The 13,893-nt window shown below is 35.3% G+C and overlaps 1 protein-coding gene across 1 annotated transcript; it reads right to left on the bottom strand.

The window, feature by feature from the left end:
• Positions 12,226-13,584, bottom strand: LOC108661550. Its single transcript, XM_018118980.1, has 2 exons — positions 12,848-13,584; positions 12,226-12,652 (listed from the first exon to the last, which is right to left on the bottom strand). Exons 1-2 carry the CDS (start codon positions 13,582-13,584, stop codon positions 12,226-12,228), a joined length of 1,164 nt encoding a protein of 387 aa, XP_017974469.1.

Raw genomic sequence — 13,893 nt, 5'->3', positions numbered from 1 at the left:
TATATATATATATATATATATATATACATATGTAAATATGTGTGTTATAGGAAATTGATGGATAATGGTTGATGGTTGTAATGCATGTGAAACTTGACATATTAAACCTTGAGAAATTGTTATGTGTTTCATATTGGTTTTGAACATTTCAAGCAAGGTGGTTTTCTTTGAGAGAAAGGGAAATTTTCATTTGATGCCTTGTATTTCACTGCAGTGAGAATCATTCTCGCTACAGCGAGAAACTCTCAAGTTTTGAAAGGGTAGGCTGACCGAAAACTCACTGCAGTGAGGATGCATTTTCGCTGCAACGAGAATGACACTGTAGCTTCTCGCTACAGCGAGATTGAATTTCACTGCAGCGAGAAACATTCTGTTTCTGGGTTACAATTTTGCTGCAGCGAGATTGAATCTTGCTGCAGCGAAAAACTTTTTGTTTTGATCTCCTATCTTGTTCAATTGTTGTCCTATCTTTCACTTCTTTGCTACCATATCAGAGCATGGACTTCCAACATTAAGGATTACATGAGTTAAGTTTAAAATGAGGAGGTTTAGTGAGAAATCCTTGACCAGTTGAGAAACCTTCGTTCGGTTAATAACTAAATCCCAACGTCACTGCAACGAAAATTCATTCTCGCTGCAGCGAAGATTCGTTGTCATATTTGACTTGCTTGTGTAATATTGAAGTTTTTATTTTTCAAATTATTTGATATGTATGGATTCATTATTACAATTGATTAGTTATTTAAGGGCTTGATGAGGGGTTTTTAATAAGAATAGAAACAAATTGCATTGTTTTGAAAAAGAATGCATCATGATTTCATTAAAGATTCATTATGGTATGCTTGTTCCCTTCCTTGTTCACTCACTGGGTTTATACTCACCATTTTTCAAATTCATGTTTTCAGATCACGAGGCAGCTGGTAACTAGGATGAGGTGTCCTTGTAGATCTGTGTCCATCTTTTGGTAAGTGTCTCGGCATTTGGTAGTAGTACATTCGTCTGAGTCCCTTCTCTGGAAATCGAGTCTTTTTTTTTTTTATGTATAGATAAACTTGATGTAAATTATTGAGATACATGCTGTAGATAATGTATGTATATTTTAAATGAGTAATGCCAATACGAGTTGGCAATGTCTATCAATATTTTGATTTGAAGTTATAAATTGTGACTTAGCAATATTTAATGGAATGATGAGTGGGATAGATAGATACGCTTGCTCGGGCTTAATGGACTACGTCTATTGAGCCCTTGCGCCGGTGATGGCCCGAAATTTGGGTCGTGACATTATAATCATAATCTTTCTATTGCATATACATATACTTAAGCATATATCAATTAGTATACCACCAAATCTCATCCAACTCATGTGCATCCCCCACATCGTGCACATAGCCGGAGTCATCGTGTGCATCCCCCCACATCGTGCACAAAATAATGCCATCGTGTACATCCCCCCACATCATGCACACGAGCAGTATCACTATCCATCTCCCTCACCACCGTCATCACCGGCAAGTGCACCTCACCCCGCACATGCACGGTTGCATTTGTCACGCANTTCATCACCGGTAGGTGCACACTCACCCTGCACATGCATGGTTGCATTTTGTCACACAATGTATAATTTATGACATAGTATATATATATATCTATATATATATATATAATATATCAACACATTATACAGAAACATATGAATTCATCACACTATCCATTTCATAACATAAAAACATTTTATAAAGGCTTGTTCCCGTGCAAGTTTTTGAAGAAAAACCAATAAAACGTTTTAGAGGATTCAATCAAACATAAACGTGTATATCCCAAAACATTTTAATGCAAGTTCACTCACCTGGCAACCACGAGATATTAAGTCGTTATTTGTTCGGAGGTATCTCTAACTATTTTCACTGGCCGGTCGCTCGTTATTTACACTGGCACGCCACCACAGTACTCTAACCTTACCTTTGCACTTCCTAGCAATAATACAAACTCAATATATTTAATTACATATGTATACGAGCAGCACTTCTATCAATTAATCCTTACTCAAATTTGTATTTTTCATCCTATCATAAAACCATCTTTAATTAACTCACATCTTAATACATTTTTACTAAAATTACTTATATCAGTTGCTTACGTAATTCCTTATATTATATCTTTGACAACTTAATTATGATGTCACGTGCCTACTTCAACCTTTCTAACTAATTTCTGCCCAAATCCATCTTATATTTCCACAGTATTAACTATATTTATGGCAACAACAGTCATTTCAAATCTATCCAATTATTTTTCAATTTCAATCCACATTATTTCTCCTTATTCCTTCCAAATATTATACCACTTAACTTAACATTTTCAACTAAATTACGCAAATAAGTTCCTCCGACAACAATAATTCTTCACAACGAATCATTTAAAATTTCTTAACTTCACTTGAGCACTATTCATCAATATCATATTTTCTCCTTTACTTTAGTCCTATGACACATCATAAAAGGATTTTTTTTAAATATCGTATTAAAGTAATTTAAATTTAATTCATATCACTAATAACCAAAATTTAACTAAACAAGTAGGCTAGCCCCAAATAATCTAACTTCATAACAAGCCCAACAAAAGCAAGGAAATTTTTACCTATTTGGGCTAGGTTAGCCCAAGCCCAAATCTCCACCTTTATTCTCTTTTGAGCTTTTCTTTCTTTGTGGCTATTAGGCCTTTTCCATGGGCTCTTACCATTTCTTCCTATTGAGCCATGCCCATTCTTTTCTTATTGGGCTATGCCCACTCTCTCTTTTTTTTTCTTCCTTTCCCGTTTCTTTCTCTCTTTTTCTCCTTCTCTCTCTACCGATCGGTAGTACCTTTCTTCTCTTTCTTTTTCCTTTCTTACACTCACAAGCCGGCCACAATTTCCTCTTCTCTCTCCCTCTCACCATCGACAGCAAGTTCCTGCTCCTTTCAACCCAAAAATCAGCAGCTCAAAGCTGTTGATTTTAGCCAAAAAAATTAGCAGTCAAAGTTGCTCATTTCACCCTCAAAAGGGGTAGCCAAAACCTCAAAAATAGCAGCCAAAGCTGCTCCTTTCAGCCTTCAAAAATTAGCAGCTAAAGCTGCTCATCTCACCCTAAAAATCGACAGCCAAAACCTCAAAAATTAGCAGCCAAAGCTACTCCTTCCAGCCTTCAAAATCGACCCTTTCTTTCCCTTAAAATGGTAGAAAAATAGCTATCATTTCCTCCCTAAATGGCAACAAAACCGCCCCCTCAAATTCAATTCCTTCTCCCTTTCTTTTCTTTTTTTCTCTTCTTTTTTTTTCTTTCCTCTCTTCTTTCTCATTCTCTCCCTCGGCTGTTTCTCTCCTTTTTCTTTCCTTTGTTCTTTTGCTTTTCTTTTGCTCTCCCCTCCAACCAACTTCTCTCTTTCCTTTTTCCCTCGTCACTTAACCGACTTTGACTTTTCCTTCATCTTTATCTTTTCTTTTCTCCTTATTTTCTTTGTCATGGACAGCTTGTCCATGAATTCATGACTTTTGACTTATTTTCTCCACTCATTTTATGTATTAAAATCACATGAGAAAAACTTTATCACCTTCCACCCACCACTCACATTTTTATTCTTTATATTATTTTTACTTTATGGTTTATTTATTCATTCTTTGTCCCATTCAACCTACACGTACATCTCATATTACTCATAACCTAGCCTTCCTTAATTAGGAAATTCTCCGTTTTAACTTCAAATATCAAAATTGCAAATGAGTCCTTAAACTTTTCCTTATTTACCATGTGACTCCTCCAACTTTCATTTTTTACAATTGGTTCCTTCCAACATTTCTTAAACTCTAATTTCCTTCTATTACCTTCTTCTACACATGTACAAATAAAGTATAAAGTTTGTACTCCAACGCGGTGTCCCGATACTATTTAAAATATTTATTTACCCATGTTATCTTTACTTAATAAAGACACGCGGCTCCATTAACGTCATTTTTCTCCGAAATTTTCTCATTCTTCTTCTCCCCTACTTAGATTGACCATATACTCCTTCTTCATGGAACATTTTGGCACTGAATTACAATATTAATATTTTAATATTATTTTATTCTAAAAATTTTCTCTTGTCTCCTCTTGTCTCCTTGGTACCCAAAATATCTTATTACGCCTCAATTCACCTCCGAATCGCTTTTTATCTCGTAAATTTTTTTTCTTGATAAAAATATTATTATTTTATTATTATTACTTCGTGTGTAAAATATTTTATCCCAAACTATTCCTTTCATCTTTCATCACTTTAAAACATTATAGTTAACCTCAATTGGCATCTAATAAGCTTTATTAGTCACCATATCAAAGTACAAGGTATTAAAGGACATGACCATCCTCTTGTCATGTCCTCTCTTTTACTTTTTTTTTAACTCATTTCTCTTCTCCTCTTCCTTTCATTTGTGGATGCCCCCCCCCCCCGCCCTTAACTTCTTCTCTTACTTTTCTTTTATTTATTCCATTCTTTCTTTCCTCTCTTGCATTGGTCGGCCCCTATTTCTCTTGTGCCTTCCTTTATTTGGCCGACCACTTCACACTAAAAAGAAATTTGTTTGACTTTCCTTTTTACTTGGTTGACCAGCCTTTCCAACATTTGTCTTCATCCTCTCTCTCTCATTTCACTCCCAATTCTCTTCTTACTCCTTCATGGCCTACCCCTACTAACCCAATTTATCACTTAAAAATATTTTATTTTATTTCCTCAAAATAATAAAATTCACATACCATTTTTCATCTTCATTTTATTTGATACACAACCCTTTAATTTTCAAATTTTAAAATTGATCCTTCCGACAAGTGTAAAAATTTTAATTTCCTTTTGTTTTCCTTCGCTTACACGTGCACAACCAGAATATCAAGATTCTATTTTAATGTGGTATCACCATAATATTTAAATATTGACTTACCCACGTTAACTCAATTTAATAAAATTGCACAGTACAAGTACCGTCATTTTTCCTCCATAATCCTTCCTTACTTCTTCTCCGCCACTTGAATTAGTCATATATTCCTTTTTCATGATGAATTTCGACAACAGATAAATTATTAATATTTTACTATTATTTTATTCATAAAATAATATTTTATTATAAAATAATCTTCTCACTTGTAATCACTCTTCGACACTTAAATTTGCATTGAGTGACCCTTTGCCTTATCGATAGGGTCTTATTGGTGACTAACGAGGTTACGAGGTGTTACACTCGATAAATGTGAATTGAGGTTCGATGAAGAATAATGTGAATGATAAGGCATGTTGGCCTTATTTGCGGATTTGTGTTTTTGTCTAAGGGATGAATTTCTATTGTTGATCTGATTTGTGGATGATTGGATTTTTATCCCTTCATGACCTTTGTGTGCTTGCAAGGATAGTGGTAAGTAGAGACGGTGGCAATAATCCCACTTGTGATTCTAGCCTGTAGTGCTTTGATGCCATTAGTTTAAGAATACTCCGAGTTATGCCGACGTTGGGAGATTTCTCCGATCAATGATTTGTTCTTCACCTGTTGCTTCGACACGCAAGTGATCTATTTCTCCACTAGTGGCTTTGCCTTGAGCATGATCTGATTCTTCACCGATTGGCCACCAAGCGTGATCTGATTGTGTCCAGGGAGGACCACTCGCTAATTTGATCTGCATATGATGTGAAATAGCTGCAGAGAAGCTTAGATAAATATGATGTGATACTTCGAAGACTAGGGTGTGCTGTGGAGAATGATTTGAATAACTTTGATCGGCTTCGACGGTAAACCTAATGATATCTATTATGAACTTTGGAGACACTGAGGATGTTGATATGCCCTTACATTGGAGACTTTAGGGATAATGATATGCCTTATGCTTGGAGATAATTAATAGAACACCAAGATGCACGGATGGTGCATATATTTTATATAAGTGTTTATATATATGTATGATTTTGAGTATCTTGTCACAGCCCAATTCTTGGGCCATGACTGGCGCAAAAATCGAATAGGAGTGGCCCACTGGGCCCAAGCAAGCCTTTCTATGAAAACTTGTTCATTAGACCATCTGTCCCTCTTTTACCTCTGCGGTTCTTAATTCATTATTTTCAAAAATAATTTCCTTCCAAAAATAAGTCATGGCAACTAAACAATACCAGTCACAAGATAATATTACTATTTGCCAACCTGTGGCAACATTATCATGTAAACCAAGCATACAATGTTTACAACAAATCCAATGAATTACATTTAAATAATCATATACACATACAAGGACCTTGACTATCAGCGAAGTGACTCTGGCATGGAGACTATCATGGAGTGTTTTGGTAAACCTACTGTAAGATGAATAGGAAGAAGTGACTCTACCTGAGATCCAACTATCTATGAACTTGAAAACTAAAACATGAAGTGTAAGCTTTAAAATTATTATACTTTTGATTATGACAAAATGATCAAATTTGCGTGAACATTATTTGAGTAATCCTTGACAATTTATTGAAATGATTTAACTCCTATACATTTGTTCTTACATAGACACAAGCTTGACTTTTGAAGTTATTGAACTATATCTATAAGCTCGTATGACTTAAGTGTATGAGTGCTTATGATTTTCATTCATTAAAGTTTGATTTAAAGATTAAAGGAAAATCTTGATGCACTCATTAAGGGGGAGTTTTGAATATCTTGTTTAATGATGAAAAAGAAAAAGAAGAGAAGGAAGACTAAGTTAAATATAGTTTGATAGGTCTTCATGTTTAATTTATGTGTGTAATGCTTAGTTTTGATTTTGTTGAATATTATGTAAAGAAAAGTAGATGCATTGACTAAGAGGGAGCAACTCATTATGCATAAAGATTTGAAGCATTCATATTGAACATAGACATTGCACTCTTAATCTAAAAGTATTTTGTCATCATAAAAAATAAGAGATAGAGAATGTTAACTGTCACAACATGCGGGTCCGGGAACCCTACCGCCAGACGTGATGTGAAAACACTTTAAAACTAGAAAAAAATTAGGAGTCACCACCATTCTTTTTTATTGGGTGCAATTGGCCACCTATTGACTCGATTCTAATTGATGAAGCCTTAAATTAATTTTAAGCCCACTGAAAAGAACCTTCAATTGGTCTACGATTTTCTAAATCTAGGCTCGGGAGTATGGTTACGCTTGGGGAAGGATTAGCACCCCCGAGACGCCCATTCCATGAACGGTACCATTCTTAGAATATCCTATTAGGCTTTAATTTTTAAGTTCACTATATTTTTGTAGTTATTATTCTCTTATTTTATCTCCTATTTAACCTAAAATGGAATGCAAATGTGAGGCAAGATGAAATGCATGGTGTGGGATAAAAATATGTCGGACAAATAACCTTTTATCGAGGATATTCTCCCGGATTTACCCATCATACTGGTGGGATCTGGGGTATTCTCTCACCTACGGAATTATTCGAGAAACTGACCTTCGTAAATTCGACGAATAAATCCCATCATCGGGGTCATCGTATGTTTTTTTTTTAAATAATATTTTCGTGCATGATGAACCTAATCCAGGCAAAAGCCTTTTTATTAAAGATGTTTCTCGAGCCCTCCCATCATACTGGTGGGACCCGAGGACATCTTTTCACCTAGGAAACTTTTTGAGAAATACTCGCTTTCACAAAATTCTCAAAAGATCCCATCATCGGGGCTTAAACTCGAAAACAAAAATATTTATATGCAATGATATGCATGATGCGACATATATATATGCTATGCTAATGCAATTATCTATTTTATTATTGTTATTTTTTATTATTTAATTATTATTTTCATTTTATTTCATATTATCATATTTTTTATTTTTTTATTCTCCTATATTTTATTATTTATTCTAAGTTTCTCTTATTTTCCTTTTATAATTAGATAAATTGTTTATAATTCCATGTTATTTTAGTGAACAAAATTTTATTTTTCTTTTACATAACATTTTATTAATCTATAGTTTATACCATTAGATATTTAATACTCAATTTTAAATTACTTATTGTTTTGGGTTTTTTATTTATTTGTCTATTTATTTAATGTCATGTATATTGCATTTTTACAAATTTATTATATTATTATATATTTGAATTATTTTTATTCTTTTTTTATCTATGGTTATTTATTTATTATTTTTATTGAATAACTTTTGTATAATCAAATTTTTTATTTATTAAAAATTTCAGGATCTTGAAATCGAGGCCCTCCTATCGTACTAGTGGAGCCTTGATTCGAATTTCGTACCTAGGGAATGTGGGCCCGAGATTGCGACTTCTCGCGTCCTGATCAACCATCCCATCATCGGTATCGTTTACTTGTCTTATTTAAAATTGAATAATTCTTCTCTGTGCTCTCGTTCTCGTTATTCCTTTATGTGTAGATTATCCATTTAAATAAATTTATTCCTAATACTAAATACTTACTTTTCCATGTTCAATATCCCTCTAAATCTATTTATTATATTATTAGTTTTTGATTAAATGTTCATTTATTTTCTTATATATTTTGGGCTTATTTAAGCATTAATAACCTATCCTATCTAATTTATGACATAATCAAATATATTCATTCATTCATTCATTTTTTTTATTTTTCTTTTTTCTTTTTTTGCATATGTATATATATTGCTAAACACTTTATTTTCATCCTTATCTTTCTTTTATATTTCTACTTCTTTTATACGTTTTCCTTTGTCATTTTAAAATTTTTTATATTATGTCTTTTATTTTAGTTAAGCTCAATTAATTATTCTCCTATCTAAATAATAAATCCACCACAATACCACAAAGTTAACATTAGAGAAAGTAAGGAATATACCTTCAATGGGCTGACAATAGCCCAACTCGGATAGCCTGCTTCAGTTGGCCCGTTTTCCAGTCTCTTGCCCAGAAACCTCCAAATACCCAAAACTACGCCGTTTTGATGCCTTAACCCTAAGTATAAAAAGGCTTTTTTCTCACCCTTTCTTCATTTTCTCCCTTCAACTTCTCTCTCTAAAACCAAACTCTCTACCCTCTCTCTTAAAAGCTTCCCTTCTGATCGGCCACCACCCAAAACCGGCAATGCTACCAACTACCCGACCGGCCTTCTCTCTCTCCTACCTCCTTGCTCGATGGCCGCTAGAGTCGCTCCCTAGCAGTCGGCTCTCCCTTTCCCGACGCCTTCCTCTCCCTTCTCCTACCACCTTGGTTCGTTCATTGGCAGTCGATGCAACTCCCAAACATCCTTGCTTCGCTCACCGGTGATCAAAAGACCCAAATCCTATACCCCTAAACCGGCGGCAGCAAGGCCCAAATCCTATCAATGCCGGCTACCCAAAAAACCCCTCCAAAAAAAATCAAAATCCTCCCTAAAACAAAAAACTAAAACAAATCCCAAAGCAAATAAAAAGAACACAGCACTTATCTTTCACCCATTGTGTATTTTTTTTATTTTTCTATATTTTTGATCGAGAATTTATGGGTTATTGTGGCTGCTGGACTAGGATTTTTTATGTTTGATCTATTGTATGTTGCTTAGGGATTTTTCTAGGGTTTTTTGGTTTACAAGGTGGCTCCCTCCCGGATGAGTGCTATAGTGGGGCTTTATACACTCGACTTTTTTGGCCGAGTGTAGTGCCTCCACTACCCCGCCAGACGTGAATTTTTTGCATCTGGTAGGGTGAGGGAGGTGCCTGGCAGGGTGCGTCTGCACCCTGCCAGTCTACCCCTCTCCCCTTTTCTCTCTTTTTTGTTTCTCTTTTTTGTTTATTTTTCATTTACTTTTAATTAATTAAGATTTTTTCTTTTTTTGCAGTGTCTACAGCTGCCCTTCTTTGTGCATTTCGAAATTCGAAATAGTATAAAGACATAGACACTGTATTTGACTAATTCTTTAATTCTCTTACCAAGTTTAGTTTTTTTTTTGTTTTTTTTCTTTTTTTGTTTTGTTTTGTTCTTTTTGTTTGTTTTTTTTTTGTTTTGTTTTTGTTTTTTTTTTAATGAACTCCTCAAAATTGAGGCAACGAAACTTTAAAAATGAACTCCTCAAAGCTGAGGCAACAAAACTTTTAAAAATGAACTCCTCAAAGCTGAGGCAACAAGACTTTTAAAATGAACTCCTCAAATCTAAGACAACAAAACTTTTAAAAAAAATCTCAAAGTTGAGGCAACGAAACTTCTAAAATAAACTCCTCAAAAATTTGGCAATGAGACCTTTAAAAATGAACTCCTCAAAACTGAGGCAACGAACTTTTAAAAATGAACTCCTCAAAGCTGAGGCAATGAAATTTTTAAGAATAAACTCCTTAAAATTGAGGCAACGAGACTTTTAAAAATGAACTCCTCAAAGCTGAGGCAACGAAATTTTTAAAATGAACTCCTCAAAGTTGAGGCAATGAAACTTTTGAAAATGAACTCCTTAAAACTAAGGTAATGAAACCTTTTTTCTTTTTTGATGTGGTGAAAAATAAATCAATTCCTCATCTGAGGCTCTACAACTTTAAAGATGAATTTACCTCTTTTTCAGTTGTTTTAAAACTTTGAACATGGCAATTTAAATATCCTAATCATCTTCATCAGTTTTTTTTTTCTTTTTTTGGGTGTTTTAGAGCCTTCTCTTTGATCAATGGGGGATGAACCGATCACGCTTCCGATCTCTCATCTTCCCCAATTCATTGCTCACAATTGTTTTCTTTCTCTATCATATGCATGGTCCAATCATTCTTCACATTTTTACTGTTCTCCATTCTGTTGCTATTTCCATTTCTTTATCTCTTTTCTTAGTCTTTTCTCTTTCTTTTTTTATATTACGAAACACCATTTCATTCCCCGTCAATTATGATCCTTTTTCAAAATACTATAAACATTTCTTTACTTTATCATGCTCTTTATTAAATATCATTCCAATTTTATGACAAATGCAATACAATGTACTCATATCTCCTCTTTTGGCAGAATGGAAATGATGACAATATTGAGAGAAAAAAGGCTATTTTTCATTAGAAAAAGGGAAGTTTCTACAATCAAGCATAATGGCAAGGAACAAGGGAAAACTAAGTAATACAAAATGGATACAGTTCTTTCTTAATGACTGTTCCGATAAATATTGATGGTAGCCTCGAAATTTTATCTCAAAGCAAACACAAATGTCAACTCCCTTGTCTTTTGTCTGAACATCTTGGATCATGATTTTCACCCTTTCTGTGTTAAGCCCTTGTAGTATTTGGACCTTCTTCGTGTCTAGATCACCCTTTCGGGTTTTCACCCTAAACACATCTCCCATATTCAAGCAGCCTTTTCAGGTTTTCAACTTGAAAATTTTTCTTTCTTTTTTTTTAATTCATTTTTTCTCCTTTTTTTTATGCAAAATATTTCTTGACAGCATCAGCATTCACTAGGTTGCAAAACTCCCTTCCGTTCATCTCTGCCAAAATCAGTGCTCCTCCTGAAAAAGCTTTCTTCACCACAAATGGTCTTTCCCAATTCGGCGTCCATTTCCCAGAAGATCTTGCTGGTTCGGAAGAATTCTTTTCAATACTAACTCTCCCTCTTGGAACTGACGAGGATGTACCTTCTTGCCATACGCCCTCATCATTCTCTTTTGATATAACTGCCCATGGCAAAGTGTCGTCAACCTTTTTTCTTTTATGAGATTCAATTGCTCATAACGAGCGTTAACCAATTCGGCTTCTTCCAACTGTACTTCTTTAAGGACCCTTAGGGAAGGGATTTCTACTTCAATTGGTAAAACTGCTTCCATCCCATACACCAAAGAGAACGGCGTAGCTCCGGTTGAAGTTCAGATTGTTGTGCGATAAGCATGCAAAGCAAAGGGTAACTTCTCATGCCAATCTTTGTATACATCTGTCATCTTTTCAATTATCCTTTTGATGTTCTTGTTGGCTGCTTCTACCACTCCATTCATTTTTGGGCGATAAGGCACTGAATTGTGATGTTTGATCTTGAACTTGGCACAAACCTCTTTCATCATTGAACTATTGAGATTACTAGCGTTATTTGTGATGATTCTTTCTGGGAGACCATAGCGGCATATTATTTCTTTTTGGATGAACTTACATACCACTTTCTGGGTCACATTGGCATAAGATGATGCTTCTACCCACTTAGTGAAGTAGTCAATCGCTACCAGAATAAACAGATGCCCATTTGATGCCTTCGGGGTTATTAACCCAATCACATCCATGCCTCACATTGAGAATGGCCATGGTGATGTCAATACATTCTGTGAATTTGCAAGAGTGTGGATTTTGTCTTTGTATATCTGACACTTGTGACATTTTAGAGCGAAATCTATACAATCCATTTCCAATGTGAGCCAGTAATACCCTGCTCTCATGACCTGTCTTGCCAACATATACCCACTTGCATGTGCCCCACAAATTTCTTCGTGAACTTCCTCAACTATTCTCCGAGCTTCTATTGACTCCACACATCTCAAAAACACTTGATCCCTACTTCTCTTGTATAAGATGTCCCCATCCAAGAAGAAATTCATTGCCAACCTTCTAATGGTTTTCTTATCATTTTCTAAGCTTTGCTCCGGATACTGCTGGAACTTGAGATAATGCACAATATCATGGTACCACGGTTTCTCGTCTACTTCTTCCTCTACACTAGAGTAGTGTACGAGGCACTATCGAAGATTAATCATGATGGGTTGAATCTTGATATCGGTACCAACTTTGAACATTACTGCCAGCGTGGCTAATGCATCAACTATTTGGTTCTCCTCTAGGGGCAAATGGGTGAAGCAAATCTTATCAAAATTTTCAATCAACTTTGAAATAAACTTATGATACCGAACTAACTTCGAGTGGCGTGTCTCCCATTCTCCTCGTAACTGATAAATAACCAAAGCAGAATCCCCAAATACTTTCATAATGTGAATTTTCCTCTCAATTACTACCTGAAGTCCCATGACACAAGCTTCATATTCAGCCACATTATTGGTGCAATAGAAATTGAGCTTGGCTATAATGGGATAATGACCTTCTTCTGGTGATACTAACACAACCCCTATGCCATGCCCCAAGGCATTCGAAGCTCCATCGAAAAACATATTCCAATTCTCTTTCTCCGATTCCTCCTCACTTGTTAGGCATATTGACATCAAGTCCTCATCCAGAAACTCAAACTCCATGGGTTCATAATCTTCTTCCACCCTTTTCGCCAGAAAATCAACGATTGCACTTCCTTTGATAGCTTTTTGGGACACATATACAATATCATATTCAGACAACAACACTTGCCATCTTACCACTCTACCTGATAAGGATGGTTTCTCGAAGACGTATTTAATAGGATCTAATTTCGTAATGAGCCAAGTGGTATGATATATCATGTACTGCTTGAGTAGATGCGCCGTCCATGCTAAAGCACAACACATTTTTTCCAACGAGGAATACTTGGACTCGTACTCAGTGAACTTTTTACTCAAGTAGTAAACTGCTCTTTCTTTCTTACTAGTTTCATCATGCTGTCTCAACACACATCCCATGGATCCTTCATTTACTGTCAAGTACAAGAAGAGGGGTCTCCCGGCCATAGGTGGTACCAACACTGGCGGACTCAACAGACATTCTTTAATCTTGTCAAAAGACACTTGGCACCCCTCGTTCCATGCCCTAGGATTGTGTTTGTGAAGGAGCTTGAAGATTGGGTCACATTTGAGTGTGAGTTATGATATGAACCAGGCTACATAATTCAACCTTCCCAAGAATCCTCTAACTTCTTTCTGCATTTTGGGAGGAGGCAAATCACGGATTGCTTGAACTTTATTTGGGTCAACTTCTATTCCTCTTTCACTGACGACAAAACCAAGTAACTTTCCTGAAGTGACTCCAAAAGTGCACTT

Source organism: Theobroma cacao, chromosome 4, assembly GCF_000208745.1.
Source record: "Theobroma cacao cultivar B97-61/B2 chromosome 4, Criollo_cocoa_genome_V2, whole genome shotgun sequence".
Lineage (NCBI taxonomy): Eukaryota > Viridiplantae > Streptophyta > Magnoliopsida > Malvales > Malvaceae > Theobroma > Theobroma cacao.
Note: the sequence above shows the minus strand (reverse complement) of the source record. Positions and strands in the feature narration are given on the sequence as shown.

Coding starts and splice junctions, on each gene's coding strand:
- LOC108661550 (XM_018118980.1), bottom strand. CDS start 13,584: ATGGCCGGGAGACCCCTCTTCTTGTACTTGACAGTAAATGAAGGATCC. Junction 12,653..12,847: donor TGGGAGACACGCCACTCGAA/GTTAGTTCGGTA, acceptor ACACTACTCTAG/TGTAGAGGAAGAAGTAGACG.